A 25,526-nucleotide genomic window follows, 5' to 3' on the forward strand; every position below is an offset into this window, starting at 1 on the left:
AGCTTAATGGCCTTCAGGACTCGGCCCAGCTGGGCAACCTGCTCAAGTTCAACTACAACATCCAGATCCTGGACCTGCGCAACAACCACATCCTGGACACCGGTACCTCCTCTGTTTTAGAGTCTTCCCCCTCCCTTCTGTCGTACTCTTTCCCTTTTCTTCTTTCTGTCTTTCTTTCTTTCATCTTTCAGAATCCTTTTCATCCCCTCATCTGTGTTAAACTCCTACCCCTCGTTGTCCTCTTTTCCCTGACGTGTTGTTCTTCTGGTCCTTCTCTTGTATTTGGCATTTCTTTCTTTCTTTCAGCAGATGCCTGTCTCTCCCCCTCTCTTTCTCTCTGGTCTTCCTGTCCCCCCTGTCTTTCTTTCCCTCTTCCTTTTCTTCCTGTCCCTCCTTCCGTGTCTTTCTCCTCCCCTCTTTGCAAACCCCAGACATCCTTTTGTTCTCTCTCTCTTTCTCTCTATCCTTATGCTCTCCTCATTACTGCAGTCAGAATCAGACCCCCAGCACAAAGTCCAGCTCCTTATCAGATAACAGGAACACACACATAGATACACACGGACAAAACGCACTGAGAACATACAGCTGTGTTCTGTAGCTGCGTGAACTTAACCCTCACGAGGTAGCTGAATCACCTGTCCTCCTTTAGATGACATTACTCTCTCTCTCTCTCTCCTTACTCACGGTCTCTCTCTCCTTACTCACGCTCTCTCTCTCCTCTCTCTCTCTCTCTCTCTCTCTCTCTCTTTCTTTCTCTCTCTGTCTCTCTGTCTCTCTGTGTGTGTTTTCAGGGCTGGCATACGTGTGTGAGGGCCTGAAGGAGCAGAGGAAAGGTCTGGTCACCTTGGTGTTGTGGAACAACCAGCTCACACACAACGGCATGGGCTACCTCGCAGCTGCACTGGTGACTATCACTCACACACACACACACACACACACACACACACACACACACACACACACACACACACACACACACACACACCACAGATACTCACATACCACAGATACTCACATGAACGACTTGGAAAGAAAAGTGTCCATTCTAATAATTCTGTTTATGTGCCATTTTTCACACACACACACACACACACACACACACACACACACACAAAGACACACACACACACAAAGAGAGATGCAGTACAGATTATTCTGTCAGTGGTGTGTGAAGTGCTGCTGTGTTTCCTCCCAGCTCAGCAGCCGGTCTCATGACCATTCTTGTGGAGTCTCTCAGGCTGTGGGTGGTCAGACACACACACACACACACACACACACACACACACACACAGAAAGAGAGACACACACACAGAGAAAGAGAAAGAGAGATCCAAAGTCAGCATGAAGGAAAGAGCTTCAAACATGTTGTTATATGTTATATGTTGCTTGCATAAGCAAAGTAATACACTCCAAGACAGACTGTACACACGTATATCATATCATATCATATCATATCCACACACACTCAGACCCATACACATTTATGCACATACTTATGATGGATCACATGGTAATACAAACATAATGGTTAAAAGACGTACACACACACACACACACACACACACACACACACACAAAGAGGACGGCATTTTTACATCACACTCACAGACACAAAAACTCAATCTTGGAGTTCATTTCTAATCACATAACCCTACACATACACTTAGGTGTGTGTGTGTGTGCGCGCATCTGAGGTCAGTATGTATGGCATATGTGGTATTTTGTCCTGGCAGTTTGCTTGCGTTAATCACACACAAGTGTGTAATGCTGTTACTCGGCAAAGCACTTGTGGCCCAAATGCTCATGATGTATACAGTCTGAGAAAGGGAGTGTGTGTGCGCGAGCACGTGTGTGTGTGTGCTCATGCGTGTTTATAAGAGACAGAAAGCACTTGCCTTTCCCTAGTGAAAAAGGCAGACCGTGTTCATTAGGGGTGGGAAAAAACGATTCTGTCTCGATTCAGAAAAGGTCATAATCGATTTTTTAATAAAACTTTATACATTTTTTTTTTTTTTTTACACATTCATTTTGTGTTGAAATGCAAGCTGCATCGATTATTGCATTGTTCATATAAAGTCATAATTGTGACGAGGAAAAACTTTTTCTCTAATAAAAAAAATAGAGAAGGTAATTCATCTGTTGATTTTCTTTAATTATCAAACTCAAAGTAGGAAGTGATTTAAGACTCTGAGTAGCAAACTCAAATGTTTTAAAAATCGAGATGCATCGATAATCGTTTTATCTGTTTAGAATTGATAATCGATAATTGGTTTAGAATCGATAATCGGTTTAGAATCGAATCGTTGACCTCTGAATTGGAATCGAATCGTGAGGTGCCAAGAGATTCCCACCCCTAGTGTCCATACTGTACAAACCAGTATAAACGGCACATTTATGGAAACAAGTCTATAGATAAGTTTCAGTCGTATAGCTATTTTATAGTTACCCCATCCCTCCTCCTCCTCTCTTTCTGCTCACTGTGCATTTGTGAGTGTGTGAGTGTGTGTGTGTGTGTGTGTGTGTGTGTGTGTGTGTGCATGTGTGCATATACATAGTGGTGTGTTGGTCTCATGCCAGTGTGTCAGTGTGCCAGTGTGTGTGTTTAAGTCTGGTTATGTTGGGCCTGGGGCCTTTTGAAATAGCTCCAATCAGTCACACAATGACTCATAACCAGACTAAACCACATAATGGGAGCTACTGTTTTTACTGTTGAACTGTGTCTGTGTGAACTAGTTACTCTCTACTGCCCCCTGCCCCACGCTACTGGTAACTGATTTAAGTTTGTTCTTTCTCCCTTCCCCTTCTCTCTCTCTTTCTTTCTTTCTTTCTTTCTTTCTTTCTCTCCCTCCCTCCCTCCCTCTCTCTCTGTCTCTAGCCCTGTACTCAGAGTCTGGAGACGTTGAACCTGGGCCATAACTCCGTGGGGAATGAGGGGGTTCACAAGCTGAAGGACGGCCTCATCGCTAACCGCTCTGTGCTCAGACTGGGGCTCGCCTCCACCAAACTGTCCTGCGAGGGTACGTCACGCCACATGTGTTTGTGTGTGCATGCGTGTTTGTGTGTGCGTATGATACGTGTGTGTTTTTCTTTTATGCTTATGTGGTCGCTCGTGTACTCCTGTGCACACATACACCTATGTGCAGGTTTGCCCTTTATGCATGTTTTATTGTGTGCATATTTATAGGGTTGCTCATGTTGTGTGTGTGTGTGTGTGTGTGTGTGTGTGTGTGTGTGTGTGTGTGTGTGTGTGTGTGTGTGTGTGTGTGTGTGTGTGTGTGTGCACATATGTGTTTCTGTGTGCTTGCTTGCACGTGTGTGTGTAGGTGCTGTAGCAGTGGCTGAGTTCATTGCTGAGAGCCCTCGGCTGCTGCGCCTGGACCTGCGTGAGAACGACATTAAGACAGGTGGCCTGATGGCCTTATCCCTGGCCCTCAAGGTCAACACCTCCCTACTGCGCCTCGACCTGGATCGCGAGCCCAAGAAGGAGACGGTGAGAGGGACACACACACACACACACACACACACACACACACACACACTTGGACAAGGTGCTTACCACTTTGAACCAAAGTTGCAAACATGAGTTTCGTGGTGTTTCAGCAGTGAGTTGCTGCCGAATCATCTATGGAGTCTTCTGAGGATATTTACGTCCTTATGGCTGTAGATTTTGGGTTAATTTTGAAACCATTGCACCAGCCTTCAACCAGTCGGCATTGACTAGTATGGGATTGCTATACTTCCTACTTTATCACTAATGGTGCAAGCTGATGTACTAGCCTTTCCCCAAACCCTGTTACGATTAAGGAAACAATGGACCCCCTTCTGCAACATTTTCTTAAGTGTCTTCTTAAATATCTTCGTACGAACTTCGTAAGACCAACCCTAAGAAGATCCCTGCCGGATTCATGAACGCGTGAAAAGTGCTCTTAGCTGTGCACTGATTCTTAAATTGAACGCACGTTCTCGTACACCTAAATCTGCATGTATAAACACCCCGCCAGGGCATGCAACAATAGGGTTAGGGATAACAGACAACGCTAAAGCAACTTGAGGCCTATCAAAATCATGTCAAAGCGGAAAGCGAACACCGGTGGTGCACCGGCCAGTACACACAGACATAACTTCACCGGTGCAGAGGTGGAGGTCCTGTTGCAGAATGTAGATGTGTTCATTCTATTCCACTATGCCTATATCCACGCGATTGAGTTTGATGCTTATATATTTATTCACTGCCATTTGCAGTGTTCGTGTAGCATAGTGCTTTCATTTATTTTAGGACATCACAATGCCTCGTAGAATCATGACTGTAAATGTGAAATGCAGTTGTTAATGATAAAAATATTCTCGTATGTATTATTAATATGATTATTTAAATCCGATGATGTCTGTAGAATATATGTGAACGCAATCACCAACGATTTCTCACAAATTCAGCCCTTAAGATCATGGGCACATTCCAATCTGACCTATCTACGACTGCTTTTCAGCGTTCTTAAATCTTGTTCTTAGCCAAAAACGAATCCCAGATAAGAAAACGTTCATGATTGCCAGAATTGTCCCGGGAACTTTGTAAGTGTAGTTTTTTTTTAAAACTGACCTGGGAGCAGTAGGCTGCAAAGTCAGGCTAGCTTGCCTCACCATATCAGTCCCGACTGAGGTGATGCCAGACTGGGCACGTGGGCTTGGAGAATGTGCAGGACACAGAGACAGGCTGTAATGGAGACCTTTTCATCTGTTCGTGGAGCTTGTGATGTGTTTGCAGGCAGGCTGCCCAAACTTGCTTTTTCAGAGTGATCAATACTTTCTCTTTCCCTCCATCTGTTCCTCTCTGTCTGCCTTGTTCTGCCCTTTGCTTCTCCTCTTTGCCGCTTGCTATTCTACACATGTCCTGTGTGTTTTGTTGTGTATAAACCATGTTATCTATTAATGTGTTTGTTGTGTATAAACCATGTTATCTCGCACTCTAACCCCTCCTCCATGTTTCCCTTTTTCCTTCTTCTTCCTCCCTCTCTCTCTCCTCACCCTCTCTCTCACCCGCTCCCCCTCTTTTTTTTTCTCTCTCAGGTGAAGAGCTTCATAGAGACGCAGCGCGCCCTGCTGGCGGAGGTCCAGAATGGCTGCAAGCGGAACTTCATCCTGGCGAAGGAGCGCGAGGAGACCGAGCAGAAGATGCGGCAGTCCGCCTCCATGGCCGAGATCTCCGCCGAGGACCTGCCACAGCAGCAGGAGGAGGAGGGGCAGGAGGCCTCCGCTGCCACGGCCTCCACAACGACAGAAGGAGAGGCTGAGAGCGGAGAGGAGGAAGCGGGCGAGACCAAAACTGAGGGAGGGGAGGCAGAGGAGAGCTCGTCACAGACAGCGCCCGCCGTGGACGACTCCGACTCGGACACTGAGGAGGAGGAAGAGGAGGATGAGAAAGAGGTGTTTGTGGGAGGGGCTTCGCCGGTCAAATGCTCTGCGAATGACGGCGCTCCACAGCCCTCGAAGCAGCCCAGCCCCAGTGCTAGCCCCTCCCACAGCCCTGGCCCAATCAGCAGCGCCGCTCAGACCTCCAGCCCGCCGCGTAACCCCTCCCTGTCCGGGATCACGGTCACCGAGGCGCCGGTGGCCCCCGGTACACCCCCCTCCCCCGGCCGCTGCATCTCTGTGTCCAGCCCCGGCCGCGGTCACAAGATCTTCATGGTGACCCGCGTGGAGAGCCCGCCAGAACAGCCACAACTGCTGGCCCAGCTTCAGGCCTGGAAAGAGCAGGACCGAGCAGCCCAGAACCAGAGACAAGGTCCAGGCCAGACCCCCAAAGACAGTACCCCGAAGCCCACACCTTCTGAGCAGACCCAAAGCCCGACACAGACGTCCTCAGGTGGAGGGCATCAGGGTCCAAACGGGCCTCCTGTGGGACAGACGGACTCGCACACGCAGAAGGAGGACCAGAGCCCTGCTGAGCAGGTGTCCAACACCCCAGCTAACTCCCCAGGGGAGACAGTGCCGACCCCCCCAGAACTACAATCCCAGCATCCCCCAGCAGAGACTGACTTGAGTGTAACACCCCTGAAGCAGCCAATTACAGCCTTCACAGTGGGTGTTAAAGAGGACCTGAAGGAAAGCAGCCAGGAGGTTTCCACAGAGCCTAGCCAGCTTTCAGCTGAGGGACAAATAGTAGTAGTAGCAGCAGAAACAGCAAACATACTGCAGGTACAGCCTCCAGCCTGCCCATACACTCACACACAACTCCAGCCTGACACAGGCAGCATAGACACACTAACCAGGCCAGAGCCGGTCCAGGAAACCCAGTCTGGATCACAGACACTGGTAGCAGAGCAGGCTAGGGAGGCGATTGCAGCTGAGCAGCAGCCTGAGCAGGCTTCCCAGATGATCCCAGAGCAGGCTTCCCAGATTATCCCAGAGCAGCCTTCCCAAATGATCCCAGAGCAGGCTTCCCAAATGATCCCAGAGCAGGCTTCCCAAATGATCCCAGAGCAGCCTTCCCAGATGATCCCAGAGCAGCAGCCTGAGCAGGCTTCCCAATTGATCCCAGAGCAGGCTTCCCAAATTATCCCAGAGCAGGCTTCCCAAATTATCCCAGAGCAACAGCCCGAGCAGGCTTCCCAAATGATCCCAGAGCAGGCTTCCCAAATGATCCCAGAGCAGGCTTCCCAAATGGTCCCAGAGCCAGCTGCCCAAGAGCAGGAGTCTCAGACAACCTCCCAGTCCTGCCAACAGGACCCACAGACACAGGAGCTGTCTGAGGAGTGCGTCCTGCCCGCTGCATCATCAGAGGTCAGTGGTAATCCAGAGCAGACCCTGGTGCTGGAGAGGCCGTTGGAGCCTGACTCCAGCCCAGGTCCTGAGCAGCTCCCTCAGACTGGAGGCACACAGACACCTGGGCAGGTGGAGGAAGAGAAGCTTGAGGCTGAGCTTGAGGCTGAGCTTGAGGCTGAGCTGGACGCTGAGCTAGAGCTGATCTTGGATCAGCAGACGCAGCTGTGCCCTGTTCCCGCTCTTCCACCTCTCATCCCTGCGGAGTCCCCAGACTCTTCAGCCCCGCTGCCTTCTCCAGAGCCCATCACCGCGGCCGCCACACCCGCTCAGGAGCAACACACCGCCCCAACGGAAGAGCATGCCGCGGACGCCATGACGACCACGGATGCGCCACAGGCGGAAGAGTCGTCAGCCGACTCCCCGGACGAGAGTTCAACGGACGACGGCGAGAGCATAGCGACAGAACCATCTGGAGAACCATCAGCCCTGCCCAATGGGCTGAAGCCCGAGTTCGCCCTGCACCTGCTGGATCCCGAAGGGCCCAAGCCAGGCAGCTGCGTCATGGAGCACGGTGAGTGCAGTTCTCCTCCACACCAGCAGAGCGCAGCAGGGGTGCAATTTCAGCATTTCAGTGATATAAAAAATACGATTAATGAAATGTTGTTGTCTCAGTTGTGTTGTCAGTAAACTTGCAGATGTAACGTTAACGTTGTCTAGAAAGTACACAAATATATCGTACTTGGCTTGAGAAGTTGCGGGAAACCTATAGATTAATTGTGTTTTGTGTGTGCGTTTGTGTGTAGTGACCGCAGAGCTTCACTGCGGGCAGGACCTGGAGGAGCTGCTGCTGGAGGCCAGCCTGGACACCGGACGTGAGGCCCCGTAATGCTGTCACCATGGTAACACCCACACACACACACACACACACACACACACACACACACACAAGGCCTTTGCAGGCACATGCACTCATCGCCCCCTTGCTGTGGCAGTTGGATAGGTAAACCGTGCGGCCCACACCACTGTAACTGGATTTTCACTGACGCTGTAGTGACGATTCTCCCTTTATCTTCCCAATATAAAAATATATCAGGTATTCCAATTAAAGTTAGTGACTCCTTCATAACCTCTGAAATGGGAACTTCTTGAGCTGGAACTTTTGGTTCCATTGGGTTTCTGCAGTAGCAGTTCCATGTTACCGGGTCTGAGAAGTACTTTATGAAACACTGCTTTCAGTCCCTGTCACTCTGTCTCTTTTGGACACTCTGGGGCTTTCACTGTCTGTTAAATATTCAGGATGCTCTCTCTCTCTTAGACCTTGTGTAAGTATTTGTGTATTGAATCTGGTGCTTCGTCATGGGTACCTCACACACAGAGATTTTTTAACTGCTTCAGCGGACCTTTCTTTATAAATAAGATATAAGTATAATGAAGTGGTAAGAGATTACAACTTATCTCTCTCTCTCTCTCCCCCCCTCTCTCTCTCTCTCTCTCTCTCTCTCCCCCTCTCAGGTTGCTGTCGACCAGCTGGTCAGTATGTCTTTTGGGGCCTGTTCCAGGCCTTGGGCTCCTGATGCCCTAACCCACCCCAGCTCCCACCCCTGCCCACACACACTTACCTCCCCCTTCATCATTCCTGCTGTCTACTCACCCTCTCTTAGGCCACTGTCACACACATGATCATTGATACTCACACGCACACACACACTCACACACTCACACACTCACGCACACACACACACACACACACACACACACACACACACACACAAGGAACCCTCTGAAAAGACAAAGAAAATATTAATAACACCACAGCCTCTGACTGAAACTGTCATGGCATTTCAGCCAATACACTACAAGGCACGGCCAGAAGAAACACACACAGACGAAAGAAAGAATAAAAAGAAAAACAAACAAAAAAAAAAGACCTTATGGAAGCTGTCACACTACCCCTCGGCCCGCCACTACGTCCCCCCCAGCAAAGCAAAGGAATGGAGAGAAAGAATGCGGAATGAGGAGGCGGCAATATATAACTGCTCAAAACCAAAGACACACGACACCCACTTTCACCTGCTCACACACACACACACACACACACACACACACACACACACACACACACACACACACACACACACACACACACACACACATATACACTCACTCCGCTCTGCATCTTTGGGGGCTTGAAACCTCAACACCGACCTCCAGTGGTGTTCAGAGGTCACTGCGGCAGGACACTCTTCTTCACAGGACTCTCTCTCTCTCTTTCTCTCTCTCTCTTTCGCTCTTTCTCTGTCTGTCCTCTCATTCCTCTTCTGGTTCCACTCCTCCCTTCTCGTTCTTTTCACGGATAGAGCAGTTAAACGAGTGTGAGGGTGGTGGGATGTGGAGAATATGTCTCTCGTGTGTAAACGTGTGTGTGTGTGTGTGCATTTGCTAAGTCAAGTTTAGGTCTGTCGCATGACCAAGAATAGCGCCAAAGTTTAGAAAAAGAGAGTTCAATGCAATGGTAAGAGACAAAATGCGACAGAGAGAGTCTTCTGATTGAACTTTAACTCTCGCCTGCCGTAGCCATCTCTGATCTGCCAAAAAGGAGAAGAAAAAAAAAGAAGAAGAAAGGGAAAAAAAAACATACAAGTCTATAATGGGATTTTTCTTTCTGTCTCCATGTGAACCTGAATCAGTGCATTCAAGCAGAAGCCTTTTAGGGACCCAATGTGAATGTTACAGACTCAGAAGAGGAGGAGGAGGAAGAGAGTGAGGAGGAGGAGGAAGAGAGTGAGGAGGAGGAGGAGAGTGAGGAGGTATTCTTGCCTTGGCAGAGGGAGGCCATTCTTTAGTGCGACAGTAGCTTTTCTCTGAGAACTTCTATCACCTGACTGGCCTTCCCAGTGGAGAGCAGGGCCCAGTCTGTCTTATCCTCTGTTTGGGAGAAAGAAAGAAAGAAAGAAAAGAAAGCAGCTCTCGTCAAGCGCAATGTGATAATTGTTTTTCATTCTACTCCTTTCATTACTCTCTCTCTCTCTCTCTCTCTCTCTCTCTCTGGCTATCCCATACATAGCACTACACACGTTCAGCAGAGGATTAAAACATGCTCATTGCCTTTTGATCGTGTTTTGTTTATTTTTTTTCCCCTTTCACCTTAATTTTTTTGCTGCTTTTGAAGATTCAGTTGTTTCTATTTATTTTATAGTTATATGAGCCTTTTTCTTTGTGTGATTTATTTTTTCCATATTCCTTTATTATTATTATTATTATTATTATTATTATTATTAATAATAATAATAATAATAATAATATTATTATTATTATGAAAATCTTGGGGTTTTGCTTTTAAAGATTTTTTTTTTTCTCCATGGTGTATATTTTCAGATTCTACAGAAGAGCGATTACTATTGCATTCAGAGATTGTTGTCTCTTGTTTGTTGATCATTTCCTGTCATAAAGGCATAAAGGAGTAGAAAGCAGGATGGGGTGGGTGATGGATTACGAAGGGCAAACGGTTTGGGGACATTGACATGCAGTTGGATGGAGGTGGGGGCAAATAGCTCTGGTCAAGCCCAATAGAGAGGGATGAAGATTGCGGAGGGGAGGGTGAGTGTGTGTGTGTGTGTGTGTGTGGGGGGGTGGGGTGGGAGATGGGGGGGGTGTAAGGTGTTATACCCTCTGCAGAGCCGCCTCACCGCTAACCTTCCAGGAAATGCCCCACCCTACGCCATCCGCCCCCCTGGACGAAATGAATGTCAGAGTGAGAGACTAATAAGGAAGTGAAACACTATTGGCTGTTGGTCATCGGGAGATGCCCACACTGGCGGCCCAGTGGAGCCCCTTGGTGACGGGAGGGGCAGAGACACAGCCAGGAGCTGTCGCGTCACTTCATGTTACCTCACAGTATGAAGGTGGTGGATGCGAGGCGAGGCGGCTCGATTGGTGAGGCGCTGGGGAGAGTGGGGTTGAGGGCAGTGGACCGAGGCCCCTGTTGACCCGTCTCTGTGACTCCTCGGGGGCCTCCAACACCCGGCCTCCAATATCATGGCCGTGTGTGTGTGTGTACAAGCGCCTCTTGTCCTGGCTAGCTCTTTTTGTTTTTTCGCTCTCCCAGGTTGCTGTAGGGGTGTGTGCGTATGTGTGTGTGTGTGTGGTAGCAGCTCTCTGGAATGGTTCTGGCCCAGCTCCGGGCTGTTTCAGAGTCAGCGTGTGTGTGTGTGTGTGTGTGGCACAGACAAGCACTGTTAACGGGCGCAGGGAACAGGGGCAAGTTTTGCCACAGTTTCAAAGACATACAGTAACAGCCAAACCAGCCCCGGTGTGTTGCCTCGGTAACAGATTGTCCTGTCCTCCAAATAGATTCACATTGCTGTGCTGCCCCCCACCCACCCCCCTCTTTCCAATTTGATGTTTGTAATGCTTTTCATTTTAGTCATTTTTAAATTACTTGTTTAAATTAATCAATAAAAAAAGACGACAGAAAATAAATTTGCTGGTTAGCACACAAATGTGTATTGAAAAGTAAATTTTGTTTCTCTCTATCTCTCTCTCTCTCAAATAAATGCATGTAATGACAATTCTATGACTGGCTGTTCCTCCATTTTCAAGTGATCCACCCCCTCATGTTTTCACTGCTGTGATGCTGTCATGCGTATGTATTTTGTCAACCACAATGCATTGCGAGTGTTGCCTGTCTTGTATGTTGTGTAGTTTTATTCCAAACCAGCAGCCACATTCAATACTTCCTGCAACCCCACTGTTTTCCACTGAATTTGGTCAGATACTTCTGCGCCATGAGTTTCCGCTAGCAGCTCATCGGTTGAAGGCCATCACTGTTGAAGCCCACCGCTGTGGCTGTTTCCTGGGCTGGGTCATCGTCCCATCAGGAGATCATGAGGACCATTTTCGAGTTCTGGTTATTTTGGTTATTCCGGTTATTCCGGTTAATGGTCCCCGAATCGTGAGGAATTGTAGCTGCTGTCTGATAATGAAAGAAGGCAACGTGACAAGTTGTTGCCGTTTTTTTATTTCGTCTTCTCTTCCCCACCTTCTGTAACCACAGTTTGCCTTTCTCCCACGTAGTTTTGTTGCCATGGTGATGGGATGTTGTTGCCAGTAGGCATGACTCGGTAAATAAGAGGGCCATCTGGCCAAACCATTAGAAGGGGGTAGGCCACTGTCCTGCCTTGGATAAATCAATACCTCAGGCAGACCATCGCCTGAGGTGGGTTTCTCTGCACTGTTGTCCTTGCAATGTGTAATGGCACATCAGATAGCATTGGCTTTTGGAGGAAGGATGCTTAGGATGGGACTGGCTCAGGCTCTGCAGCCTTCCCCACTGTAAGCAGTGCACACTGTACTGCTGTAAAGCCCCCTGCATGGATCCCTGCAATGGCTTCACTTCTATGTAATAACCTCTGTTCGACTTCAGCTCTACCAGTAAGTCATTTTTTTTTTTTTATTTAGTCAAATGTTATTTATATTTGTTTTGTTTTTTTAATCACCAGAATAGATAAGACTCCAGTATTTCCTAACAGTGACCTAGTCAAAGGAATTCATTGGGGTGAAGCGGGATGGAACAAAATGGCAATAGCATTTTAGATGGCCAAGCAAACCATGAAATGTTAATGTCTAAAGGCTCTATGAGCCGTTTTAACAACTAAAGCATAAATGCTCTGAAAGTATAACAGGAGACGGCGGTAAAGTATGCAGATGAAGCTGCAACACTATGTATGTTACCATAAGCAGGTGGTGATGGAATGTAGCAGATACAAACAGCCGTTCTGGAAACTTGTGCTTCGCCCTGAGCAGAGAAGATAAATGTAACTAGAGTGATGTATCTAGTGTACGTGGATTTCTAAAATAGTCCTTGACAAATGTTCTGGATGTCTGTGTACTTTGACACAGGGCCCAAATGTAATAATGAGAGAATCAAACGCTCGTCTAGACTGCTTCGGGAACCTCCGCATTTCAAAGTCCTGCATATTTGTGTGAAGTCAGCACATCTCGTCTGCCCCGAGGGGCTTCTAAGAGCCAGCGTCTGTCATAACAAAGGGTGCCATGGGGGTCGTAGAACCTTGCTTAAACCCTTTCTGAATCGGTCTCCATGGTAAGGGGTCCCTCTATGGCTCTCCTGTGAGGTCCATTAGTCTATTTGGGGCTTATTACAGTAATCCTACGCTGATGGAATTCAGCGACTTATAGTAATCTCTCCTTTATGTAACAGTAGAGTAACCTCAGTGGCCCTTGACTTCCCACATTCTTCAGAATTTAACATCAATTGCCATTAACTATACTTAATACAGTACACTGGCTACAAGGTTGGACATGAGTTTGGTGTATTTTTATTTCAATGTACCATTTTTTTTATTTTTTTTCATGGACAAACCATTGTGATTTGTAAATAACTACATACACGTACCTCTGGGTTAAGTAAAAGTGTTTTAATCGATTGTGTCACAGAAAACAAGATTCATGTGTAGCACCTGGTAAAGGATGTGGAAAGGGACAAAGATGTTGGACTGACTGTATATCCACTCCCTCCCTTCCACATCCTTCAGAACCCCTTTCCATCTTTTCCTCTGTCTTTTCAATAAAAATTGACTTAAGGTAAAGGATTTTCTCTGGCATTCCATGTTGAAGATCAAAGGATGCTGCCCCCAGTGGCCCGGGGTCTCTATACATTTTATATTCAGATATTTTTTCTTGGAAAACTCCCCTCGGGGTGGGGGTGGGGGGTAGGCTTTGATTTTCTTAGAATTTTTCCTTTAGTCCTTAATTTCCTCTCCGTTTTCCCTCATAGAGTGCATTACTCTTACTGCTCCAGTGGACCATTGGCTTCAGCCTACTTTAAGAGTGCAGAGACTCAGACGACCATTTCTTTTTGTACAGCATATCTGTATTGGGGGCTGCGGTTATAGTCACTGGTTGCATAAGCCATGTCTTCCTGTGTCCCCTTTGATTCAGTTATGGCGAATGAGCAGTGGACACATTTGCTGACAGTTAAACATCACTTGTCTCTCAATTTGAAAGGTAAAATGGCTGTCTGTGTGATGGGTGGAAATGTAAGACTTTGGGGCCTGCAGACTTTATTGGTGGTCTATTATAGGTTTATTGTTCAATCTTCACTGAAATAAAAGGGTTTGCCACTGCATCTTCTGGTTGTGTGTGTATGTATAGCCTATATGTGCAAAAATGCAAAAGCACTCGCTTTTAGGAATATATCATTTCATTGGGTCATTTAAAAACATTGTCTTATTAAATGTCAATCACATAGCCAATTCGCTTTCCAAGTAAGATGTTCAACTCGGGTATCATGAGCTCACCTTGAACAGGATGAGCTGTGAGCTCAGAACAAGCCATACTTTGTCTTCAAAAGGGGCTTGGGGCTGACCTCTCCTCTCTTCCCTTGGACACTTCATGGCCTCTCTACTTTGACAGGTTCAGCTCTCCTGACCTGGGACATTTACTCTACACAGCATGCAGACAGACAGATACTGGCCACCTCAGCAAAAAACACCTGAAACTTGAGTCACAAGTGTTTTTTGGGGGGAGGGGGGTCAGAGAACCGGAGGTGTGCGCCACAGACAAGACAAAATATACTTTTAATCATTTACAGATAATGAAACTAGGAACTCTATCTGGTAATTGCAAGGGCAGCGCTATTCATGCCGTCTAGGTAAGGCATTAACATCTCAGGGGCCTTCATCCTCAGTGTAGGTGAGCTCTCCTATGTCCAATTACACATACAGTATAGTCAAGGGAAACAACACTGGCACAACTGCCACTGATGTCCAAGTTTTCCTCCAGTACACAAGTAATGTGTAATGAGATGTGAGGTGTTGGTACTGTTGGGACATATTCATTCACTGTGGGGAAAGGGACGAGTATGCCAACAGTGTGCTATGCTGTTGAATGAATAATTGAATAATTTCTGTCACCGTTGCTGTGGAAAAATGGACTACTAGGGAGCTTCAGGTAAGGCTCATTGAGAACACTCAGTACACTACACAGTTTATCCAAAATTATGTTCACTTATTTACAGTACAACTTGTGCTTGTGCAAACTGTCACATTGTTTAGAAAGTAGAAACTCTTCTATGTGTGTGTGTGTGTGTGTGTGTGTGTGTGTGTGTGTGTGTGTGTCGATGTGTGTATCCATGTGAGTTTCATCCACATATTGGGCCAGCTGATTTTGCTTGGTCTATTTTTGAATTTTTTGGCCAAGAAATATGATAAATTTGTATACGTACGACACTGGAACAAAATTAGGGGAGGAATATGTCAGAAGTTGGACATCCTAAATAATTTGAAAAGACCCAAAGCCAACACAAGGTGAAAATAGCTGAATAGATGAACAACATACACTGAAGCCACCTTCTGCATACACGTACAGTATGAGTAACACGCACTGAGGCTCAAGGCCCCCAAATGATCTGAAAAAAATAAATAAAAAATACTTTCATTTCACTAGCTTGTTTTAAGTGACCGATGCCTTAATGCAGCTCCAAAGCTTTGCATTGTGTTTTTGTATCTCTGAAGATCCTCTGTCCCCTACAAGGAAATGGCCAGGGGGCCTCTGGGTTAGATGCTAGATGTGACCACTGGAGAATTTAGATGCTTGTCTGGGCTTGTCTCTGAAGACAAATCAGGGCTTTCATTTCCCTCTTGAAGATCATCTTGCATTGCAATGAAAATGTGTGTCACAAATAAATGTTTGCATGCAAGATTATTTGAATGCGTGCGCAAAATATGGTAAGGTTTAAAACTGATGTAAGCATGATTCTTTCATTGAGGGGGCTTACCATAATCTATATTTCAACTTGTCTGGGCGGGTTGGCTAATTAGGCTGTATATTACACACACTACCCTTGCCGTTCCCTACAAGAAAATGTGAATGTTCTAAAGCCTGTGTCCAGTAAGACAGCTGTTATAACCACTATGGCAAGTGATCAAAAACTTCCTCGCGGGCTCTCTTCTGCAGTTCTGCACAGTCTTGCGGAATGCGCGCGGGTGTTTGTTTAATGCTGAAAGAGGCTTTTCCGACTTGTCAACTCACATTAATTTTGTTGTCTTTATTTCACAGTTGTTCTTTTTCGAAATATTTAAAAGGACAACTTCAGGAGGTATGTCCTCTTTTTAAGAAAGGAGAGGGCTGCACGATAACTTGTGAATGGTTGGTGGTTTGTAACGGGTGTCTCATTCTAGGTCCGGTGGAAAAGTAGGCCTGTATGTAAATGTAATGTAGTAGCCCATGCCTTCATCTAACATAGTCTAGTTTGGTCTTTAGACTTCTAGTGTTTATAACTCAGCCCATCAGGTTTTACAGGGTATCTTAGGATATGCCTTGTCTACATGTTGAATTACAGTAGCCTATATTCACAAAATAAATTAATCCATTTTAGTAAGTGAAAACTGCCAACACATTGCATTGTTTCATCAACATTGTCCACATCAACAGCCTACTCTTTTACGTAAAGTGTCAGACCCTTGGAAAGTCTTTGAGCAGAACATCACCCATTTAACTGCCCGATGAGGTCAGGGTTTGATGGACTTTGATCTGTAATGACGGTGACCCTTGACGAGATTTTAAGAAGAAAAAAGGGGATAAGATAGGATGACGAAGATAGATTCACTCACATGACAACGATTAGGACAGAGGGAGTCGGGTGGGCGTGGGACATGACGGTCCGCGGAGAGAGCTGACCACCGGCAAGGAAAGTTTGCCACAGTCAGGCTCAGTCAGAGGAACCGTGACCACCCTCCCGTCGAGATCCGCTGTCAGTGATCACAAAACGGATTGTCTTTACTAAACAGGTTGGTTTACTCATGAGATTTCATTTTCATTTTAATCCTAGAAAGAGCTAGTAGCTCATTGGTATCCAACATTTCCCCATATTTTTCTTAAATGCATGTGAAATATTACATGATATCTTTGGGTGCAAGTCTGTCTTGACTAATGTAGTGGCTCGGGCACATCAACCGAAATCCGACGGAACTGTCAGTGCCTGCGAAACAGGTGATTCTCACTGTTAACCCCAAGTATTCTTTAATTAATGTATATATTTTTTAGCGTCTAGAAAAATAGTGGATTAGAAAAAATGCCTATAGCCTACATAGGAGGTATTCTCAATCTCCCTTCCTGAGATGTGGTATGGATACTGTGGTCAGGCTGGAGGCACCAGGACTTTCTTTCATAAATCGAACTGCGGTTGTCATGTAAGAAACCGTTTGGCAGACTACATACCCAATAGGCCACTGGACATCTTGTACTGGACCTTGCTCCAAGCAAATTCTACAGTAGTGTGAAAGGAACTGGAGCTTCAAGTTATTCCATTTCGAAACACTGTTGTCCTTTGTTGTGCCACTGGTCACAAGAGTGTCAGTGAGTAGTCCACACTGAAGCTGCTATTTGCTATTTAACAAAGAAATATAATAATATAATCAGATAATTGTCCTAAGAGTGTTATTCATGCATTGATGCTAGGTACTGCCTGAGTGTGTGTGTATGTCTGTGTGTGTGGATTAACTGGGAGAGTGGGGATCAGTAGCCTAAATGTATGCTCATTCGAAAAGAGCATTTTGGTAATCTATTGCACTGAAAGATTCTGTATTCTGAGTCAGGTTTCAATCATTTTTAAGTGAATCTCACCTGTGGCCAATAGGTGCCATGGACGGGCATGTGAGGTTGCGGAGCAGCACCGGGCACAGATGCATGCTGGGATTAACCCTGCTGCTCCTCCTGTTCGAGGTCATCGTCAGCCGCCTCTGCAACTGCCTCATCAACATGGTGGATGGCTTCCACACCCTCTACATCCTCCTCCACCTGTCACTCCAGCAACACTGGGGTGGATACACACCTCCTCACTCTTCCCCCTATCTGCCCCCCTCCCCTGACACCAGCTCCTCAAACTCACACAGCACCTCCCACCCCAACCCCAGCTCCTCTCCTCTCAGCACCGCTCGCCCCAACCTGACTAAAATGTCCGCCGCACCCATCTCCACTCGTGACTCCACTTCTGTTCTCTCGTGCTCATCCGTTACGCCGCGCCTGCAACCGTTCGGCTCGCTGGTCTCGGCGCTGCTCCTGTCCTCCCTGTGTGTGTCCGTCACACTAGAGATACTCAACCACGTCTTCCAGCCGCACCCCATCCAGAGGCCTGTCCTGGCTACCGTGACTAGTGCCCTCAGCCTGCTCTTCAACACCGCTGTGCTGGGCCTCACCTGGGCCCAGCCTTTCGGGGCAGCGGGGTCTACCTCTACCACGACGCCCCCTGACTCAGGGTCAGATGAGAGAGGTAAGGTCTTTGGGTCTGACTTACCTGGCTCACCTGTGCAGCTAAGCGCATCTCTGAACTTAAGCCTTTACCTCCTTTACAAAAATGTAATTTTGAGTTTTAAGATTTCTTATTTCCATGGAGGCTTTAGGATGTTATGTAAGTTACTGCTTGTTACTGGTCTTTCTGATGAAGAATATGATTGACAGTGAGAGAGACCTTTCTTTATGAAGTGGACTACATTCTGAACTAACCATGAAACGTCTTTTTCTAATACTAATACATTTTCATCAGTGTGACAGAAAAAAGGAAAATGATTATATGTAGGGAATGATTATGCTAGAAATGCTGAAGTGGTTGCAATTTCAAATTTAACGCTCAACGTGTGTTTTAACCATAATTATCTGGGTTGTTGTAGCTGTGGCAAAAGTCACTGAAGATGAGTTGGCCAGTGGAACCCTTCGAGATGGGTCCCTTTTGTTCTGTAACCCAGCCGCTCCCAGCGTGTTGGATCCTGACGTCGATTCTGTGACCCTCCCTGAGTCTCTGGGGTCCAACCATCATGAGATGTCACCCTCTTCAGAACCAAGAGGCTTGGAGGAGCCTAGAAATGAACCTCCTCAGTCCAAGGCCAGGGATCTTGAGCTGACAGATCTTTCGTCTCAGGTTCCCATGAACACCTGCTGCGTCGGCCACACCGGTGAGCCTCTCCCTCACTTCCAGTTCATCTGGAGGGCATTGTTAACTCACTGGTAGTCAAAGAACCCTTCTTATACGCTCTACTGATTATAGGTTGCGAAAACATGTCGCTTTTCCCAGGTAGATCTTGGATTAAGCAGACGGGTCTAAATTGACCTCAGCCAGTGTTCATTCATTCATTTCTAGATTCATTCTTTTTTTCATGTCAGGTGACATCTGGTCCAGTCAAAAGCAACTTCAAACTTAAAATACCACCCAGTGGAGGAAATGGAAAATGGCTGACTTTTGTGCCATGGCTAGTCATGGGAAACTGTGGAGAGAGGAACATTGTGACACAAGCCATTTGTTTGAAAATCTGAGGGTGTAGTGTGGTATTCGAAGTATCAGCCTGGCTGAAAAATATAGTGTAATATAGTATAATATAATATAAATACTATTCAGACATCATACAAAAGAAAAATTGTAATGGAAAGCAAAGTGAAAGAAAGAATAAAAAGGAGTTAAGTCTTACAAGGACAGCTTTGTGTACAACATGTTCCTTGTTCCTGATATGATTTCTACATTTTATCAAAGTTCTTCCAAAGGCCTAAAGGCAGTACACTTGTTTCTTCGTAAAATCAAACAAACAACAAGTGCTCCTCAAAAAAAAAGATACAGTTTAATAAAATAGTTTTTTATTCATTTTAACACAGTATTTATTGTCTGTCATCAACTCCTAAATGTACATCTCTTTCTCTCTCTGTCTCTCTGCTAGGAAACCCTGCCAACCTACGTGTCCCTCCTCTGTCCATACTCTACAAAGTCCCACCCAGAGTTCAGCAGAGCAGCTGTCTACAGGTCCACGCCACTGTCCTCCGTGACCTGCTGTGCCCGTGTCTAGCTCTTGCCAACGCGCTGACTGCACTGCTGGGCAGCCCTGACTGCCACCACCCCCAGGAGTTGTGCAGTTCTCTGGTCTACCTGGATCCAGCCTTCTCCATGGTGGCCGTGCTGGTGCTGCTGGCCTACGCCCTGCCTGAGGTGCATCGCCTGGGGCTGCTGCTGCTGCAGAGCTGCCCCCCGGGCCTCAGCGTGCCGGAGCTCCGGCGCAGGCTACTGGCCGGGCACGGCGTGGAGGGCGTGCACGAGCTCCACTTGTGGCAGCTGACCGAGAGGTGCCTGGTGGCCTCCGTGCACGTGCACGTGAACACCCGCTGCTGGTGGGAGGGGCCGGATAAGGTCGTTGCCGGGGTGACGGAAACACTACGCAGTGCTGGAGTGACCATGTGTACAGTCCAGCCTGAGTTTGCCACAGAGAATCTAAATGGAGAGACAGTCCTGCCAGCTGTGCCTGGTAATCTAGTTGAGGACTGGCCCTGCAGCCTGCCCTGTAGGAAGGAGTGTTTGAAGAAGATGTGCTGCGTACCCTTAACCGAAGTAGGCATGGCGGATCAGGCGCCCTCTAGTGGTGATGTGGAGGAGAAGGCCCCACAGGCCGTGATCATTGAGAACACTTTCTTGTGAGGGAAAGGATTTCAACAGTTTTCTCAGCGGAAGCTGAGCAGGGTCTTGAGAAGGACTAGACATCTGTGCACCATGTCTGTTTAATGCAGGAGTTCACATTACAATTGTATGTAGTTATAATATTTTGTAGGGAAAAAAAAACTATAATTTATATTAGGTAAATTATGTTTTTTACATTTTTGTATTCTTTACATATGATATTGATGCTGTATTTGACATATATTGTATTCATTGTTGTACATTCTAATAATGGCTTTTAGAAATTAAATGTTTTATCATTATTCTTTGGTCTGGTTTTCAATAAGTCGATAGGAAGCAACTTAAAAAAAATAAATAAAAAAAAAACAGAGCATTTTTAATATGGCACAGCTGAGAAAAACACTAACAGAGTGGGAGAGAAGGAATATGAGCTCCCCATCTAACACACAAGAATAAAAAGGTAAGTTGTTTAGTTTACAATTCAGTACAAATACAAATATTACAAAACTACAGCAAATCTTTCACGTAAATATAAAAATTTAAATCCATACCTTGGTTCTAACTTCTTCAGTAGGCCTTTTACAGTAGCCCACTAAATACTATTGGCTACTGTTGGGTATTTCGTTTAAACACACACACACACAAAGTTTTTAGTAGAGAGTTCGTTTTATAATTGAACGCTATTTAAATATAAAATCAAGAGCACAATAGGTTATCAGGAAAGTCATTTCCTACCTTTGTGTCTGACTCACTTATCCATAATTTCTACAGAGGAATTCGATCTGGATGTACTGACGATAAGAGGATATTTGCATATTTGGGGAGAATTTGCCGCTCAAATGTAGCAGTGTCCTGAAAAACGTTGGCCTGTCACATTTGACGCTACTGAACTTTCCTCTCCGGAACAGTAGATGTCGCTAAATTTTGTTGAAACAACTCTTAAACCAACGAGGAAGAACATAAATGAACACCATCGATGAAGCTATTTTTCTGAAACTTGTGGATATTTTCATTTAGCGGCATACCATTTACAATTTATTTATAGTAGATATTAAACTCTATTTGATTCAGTGTCATATAGACCTTAAATGCAGGATAAGTTTGAAGTTTTTGGACACTCGTGATGTTGCTGACAGCAGAGGTAGCCTAAACATATGCACGTTTCGGCTACAGTGTAAAGTTAGTGATTGGATAGGTAGCCTTACTGATACAAAGTGCCATTTCAAGTTGACCAAACTATGAAGTAGGCCTTGAACCATCTAGTAAGTTAGTGCATTCATTTCGAGATAAGTGTATATATTTAAGTTTAAAGTTACAATTACTAATTGCTCGCATAGTAGGACAGATATGTCCGAAGGCGTCACACATATTCACTTGACAGACGGCAGCGAGAGTGTGGATAAAGTTGATGATGGAGATTGTGTGACGTCCACAGTGGACGTCGCCTGTATATCAGATGAGAATCCCCTTTTAGCCGGAATAAGCATGTGTGGATCCACGCCTCTTCTGTGGCGTGTTGCCGATCTTAAGATGGCCCGACAGGCAGGGGTTATCGGATCTTTGGTGGGCTCGCTATCCCGACAGCCACGACAGAACACGAGGCTGGGTCGACCGCTGGAACTTCTTGACGAGGAGGCACGTCTGCTAGCTGAAGACGGGAAAGTGATGGTCTTGCCAACAAGAGATGAAGAGGTAAGTTGTATTTTATTGTAACTTTATTTTAAAAACAACAACACATAAGTTAGATTGTTGTCAGTTTTTAAAAGTGCATCTGATTTTATTTGAATGCTGAATAGGCTAGTGTTGTATATGCCTGCAGAAAGAAGAGGACTACTCGGAACGAGTTGAGCATTACCGACAGGACCTTGAGCAATGTCATAAAGTGCAGAGCGCCCTCGCTCTTCAGGACAAGAAAGGGGCTCTACAGAGGGTCATGACTGACACAAAGAACGGTGAGTGTGCGAAGGCACGGAATGTTAGTAACAACTGTCATCCTTTGAGTGAGTGACTCTTCAGAGACTTATAAAGTTTTCACTCACCTTTCTGTGTGTGTCTATGTGTGTCAGAGGGCTCGGTTCGGGATCGTCTGGAGGCTCTGGATCGGGACTTCTCTCTTCCTGTCTCTGCCATTACTGTCCAGCTGTGCACTGCCCGGGCGGGACTCAGTTACCACAGTGACGAGAAAGACTTCCTGTCCGCCAGCTGGCCAGTGCAGCAGGATGAGCAAGCACAGACGAGATTCCTTGTGTACCGGGACCTGCGTAGGAGAGGGTTCTGCCTGACCTCTGCTGGGAAATTTGGTGGAGACTACCTGGTCTACCCTGGTAAACCTCAGAGATTACATCAATAAGCCAGATGTATCAACCTATTACTTTTTTGTTAGCTAACATCATCGGTCACCTGTGGTACACTGTTGAAATGAGCTGTCTGGATGAAATCAAAGACTTTTTTGTTAGTGTGTAGACCGTAGCACTTTAAAAAAAGATTTTGTCAGCTTGTATAAGGAAACGCTATTTAGGCAATTCCTATTTTGGCAATTTCTGCTAATACAACCTCTCTTAAGCCCATCCACTTCTTTTTTTCTATTTAGCAGACTTTAATTCAGAGCTACTTACAGCACAGATAGACACTGTACATCAATAGCCTATGTGCGTTCCCTGTGAATCAAACCCATTATGTAGGTTTTTTTGGCACCTTGCTCTACCAGTTGTGCCACAGGAACACGCTAACACTTTGATAAACTCTAGCCACCCCTACACCGTACACCTGTGAAACAACACACCTGTCCTTTTTTTTCTTCACAGGTGACCCCCTCTGCTTTCACGCTCACTTCATCGCCCTCTGCGTTGCTATGAACACAACCACTCCCATCTGTGACATCCTGGCAATGGCCCGACTCGGCTCAAACGTGAAGAAGACGGTAGTGCTTTGCTCACCCGGTGTCACACGAGAGAAATTGAACAAGGAAGAGGAGGAGGAGAGAGAAGTAAAAGAACGAGAAGATGAGGTGGTGTATACATCCCTGCAGTGGAGTGGCATGGTCTGAGAGCTCTGTTGACGGGTCACAGAACCCTTGTGGTCACCATAGTCCGATTCTGCTGGGCCTGTAGTCTGGTTGGGACCTGTGTTTCCACGTCTCCCTCTCAAGCCATTGGAAAGGAACTGGATGTTGTTGTTCATCTAGGTCCGCAGATAGACATTTTGGTGAACCATCCCTTTGGCGCAGTAATTTGATTTAGTCAAATTTTGATGTATGGGGTCCTGATCTACAATGATCTTCACCGGAATACATTCATAACAAATGTATCCACAAACAATGATGTTAGTTCACACTACATCCAACAAAAGACCATGTATGACTCTGTCATGTGGAGGACCAGTTAGACATGTTCACATTGCTAAGAAGTGCCCATATCTCCAACCACCTACCATACTGTCTCACATACGTACAACTACAATATAATAAAAGACATAGAATTGTCCAAGTTATTATAATTTTTTTATAATTTTTTTTGTTGTTGTTAATGTTAATACAAATAATTCATGTTCCAGTACATGTAAGGGGAAATCGAAGGAGACCCACACTATAACATGAACACACACTCAAATGTCCACACAATATGAATATTTGAAGGGTAAACGGTGGCTTTTAGCAATCATAGACAATCATCAAGTAATAAGCATTTGGACAAATGGAAAGGAATCTATATGAAGTGTTTGTACAATGCCTTATATTACACAGTGACCATTAACAATAGATTTATATAATAGAAGTACATCCCATTTACAGAATAGAAGTACATCAAGTAAAGCATCACAGTTGTTCTCAAAAATCAGACAAATATTCATAACTTCAAAGGAAAGGATCAGGACCATTAACAGGGCATCCCTTTCTTCGACAGTTATTTCTAAAAGAAATTAAGTAACCTACAGTAACACATCTGCAATTCATTAATTAACCAATTTATTAATGAATTTAATGTTTTTAGTAGGCCTATGAGCTATAGCCTAACACACCTTTAATAAAGCCCCATAACCTCTTTATGAAGATGTTGATAAAGCTGATTTCTCATTTTTCGGGTGACCGATAGGCTAACATTTTTGATATCCAACTATATGATTGCATAAACCATTAGCTACGGAGCAACCTGAGCGTCATGATGGTGATTTTTTTCCAAGCTACTTTTGCGTTCCCAATATTTACATCATCAGAACCAGTTTCAGTGTAAGGTATTGATGTGCTATTACACATTGTTTCCTGTTAGGTTATGTTGGATATGGGGAGTGAGTTATGATTGGCCTATACAGAGAATGACACCTGAGCAAAACACACCTACACACAAACACACACATTCACACCGATACACACACACACATATTCACATTAACACACACACACACACAAAGAAACACTCAACACATCATGGGTATCATAGGCATATATGGCCAGGCTTTAATGACAGATCCAGTAAGTCACCGCATAGGCATAATAGCTAACATTACACATCTAAGAAATAAACACATATCAAACATGCAACAGAGAAATGCTATACAATATGATGTTGAAGATGAAGATTACACTGATAAAATATGCCAAAGGAATGACAGCATTTTTGTACCACAGAGAAAGCTTGAATTTCCAGTAATATAAGAGTGAATGAGGCATTTCATTCTTAGACGCCGTCTTCAGCAGTATTAACACACTCAGAATCAGGTTGACCTTCACTGTGCTCCCCCTCAGCTGTTCTCCTCAGTCTCTCCTGAGAGGCCTGGTCTCTTCCTCTGACCCTCAGATTGACAGAGATCACAGCACAGACCATCCCCAGCAGCCCACAGGCCATCAGTGAAGAGTACACTCTGTAGAAAGTGGAGTCGACCCCAAATGGATGCTTGTAGAGCAGGTAGATTTTCCTATCAAAGCAAAATAGTTTTCTCTCTTCAGTATATCCCCACATATGGCAATGATACAGTCCACTGTCATTTAGAGTAAGGTTGGATATAGTCAGGGATAACTGACCACTGGACATTGCTGACATCTCCTCTATGACGTTCATCTGTTCAAGCTTCAGAGACGGGTGCTCCTGCTCCTGGTCTACATGGCGATAAAGAGTATATGTCACTCGACTCACATTAAATTCTGCACCACAGACCAGTGTAGCAGTGTCTCCCAGTGAGAACAGCACACGCGTGGCTTCCAGGTCAGGGCAAACATAGACCTCATGTTCCAGACCGCTCCAACTACCGAAATAATCTGGTTTGCATATATAACTACCAGTATCCTTGAGTTCCACAGACAGGGTGACCAGAGCGAGAGTGCTTG

General features: G+C 45.6%; 3 protein-coding genes across 3 annotated transcripts in view; all 3 read left to right on the top strand.

Moving 5' to 3' along the window:
• ppp1r37 (protein phosphatase 1, regulatory subunit 37) overlaps positions 1–8,684 on the top strand; it is a 45,371-nt gene extending 36,687 nt beyond the window's left edge. The window contains exons 7-13 of the mRNA XM_012839954.3: positions 1–102; positions 792–904; positions 2,876–3,017; positions 3,324–3,490; positions 5,065–7,330; positions 7,563–7,658; positions 8,272–8,684. The exon at positions 1–102 is cut by the window's left edge and continues 54 nt beyond it. Of these exons, the coding sequence (XP_012695408.2) occupies positions 1–102; positions 792–904; positions 2,876–3,017; positions 3,324–3,490; positions 5,065–7,330; positions 7,563–7,645 (2,873 nt within the window). The 3' untranslated portion in view covers positions 7,646–7,658; positions 8,272–8,684. The remainder of the gene's footprint in view (positions 103–791; positions 905–2,875; positions 3,018–3,323; positions 3,491–5,064; positions 7,331–7,562; positions 7,659–8,271) is intronic.
• A 7,624-nt stretch (positions 8,685–16,308) lies between these two features.
• On the top strand, positions 16,309–20,508 carry LOC122133157 (zinc transporter 1). The gene is made up of 4 exons (XM_042708674.1): positions 16,309–16,565; positions 17,414–18,046; positions 18,444–18,725; positions 19,479–20,508. The coding sequence occupies exons 2-4, from the start codon at positions 17,419–17,421 to the stop codon at positions 20,225–20,227; spliced, it is 1,659 nt and encodes a 552-aa protein (XP_042564608.1). The 5' UTR covers positions 16,309–16,565; positions 17,414–17,418; the 3' UTR covers positions 20,228–20,508.
• Positions 20,509–20,657: 149 nt separating this feature from the next.
• Positions 20,658–23,695, top strand: tsen34 (TSEN34 tRNA splicing endonuclease subunit). Its single transcript, XM_012839951.3, has 4 exons — positions 20,658–21,898; positions 22,026–22,158; positions 22,273–22,530; positions 23,011–23,695. The coding sequence occupies exons 1-4, from the start codon at positions 21,554–21,556 to the stop codon at positions 23,250–23,252; spliced, it is 978 nt and encodes a 325-aa protein (XP_012695405.2). The 5' UTR covers positions 20,658–21,553; the 3' UTR covers positions 23,253–23,695.
• Positions 23,696–25,526: the final 1,831 nt, after the last annotated feature.

Source organism: Clupea harengus, chromosome 9 (genome assembly GCF_900700415.2).
Source record: "Clupea harengus chromosome 9, Ch_v2.0.2, whole genome shotgun sequence".
Lineage (NCBI taxonomy): Eukaryota > Metazoa > Chordata > Actinopteri > Clupeiformes > Clupeidae > Clupea > Clupea harengus.

What these genes read in the sequence shown, in the direction of transcription:
- LOC122133157 (XM_042708674.1), top strand. Translation starts at nt 17,419, where the DNA reads ATGGACGGGCATGTGAGGTTGCGGAGCAGCACCGGGCACAGATGCATG. An exon ending in CTCAGGGTCAGATGAGAGAG is followed by an intron (nt 18,047 to 18,443) that starts GTAAGGTCTTTG and finishes GGGTTGTTGTAG; the next exon opens with CTGTGGCAAAAGTCACTGAA. An exon ending in CTGCTGCGTCGGCCACACCG is followed by an intron (nt 18,726 to 19,478) that starts GTGAGCCTCTCC and finishes TCTCTCTGCTAG; the next exon opens with GAAACCCTGCCAACCTACGT.
- tsen34 (XM_012839951.3), top strand. Translation starts at nt 21,554, where the DNA reads ATGTCCGAAGGCGTCACACATATTCACTTGACAGACGGCAGCGAGAGT. An exon ending in CATGACTGACACAAAGAACG is followed by an intron (nt 22,159 to 22,272) that starts GTGAGTGTGCGA and finishes TATGTGTGTCAG; the next exon opens with AGGGCTCGGTTCGGGATCGT. An exon ending in AGACTACCTGGTCTACCCTG is followed by an intron (nt 22,531 to 23,010) that starts GTAAACCTCAGA and finishes TTTTCTTCACAG; the next exon opens with GTGACCCCCTCTGCTTTCAC.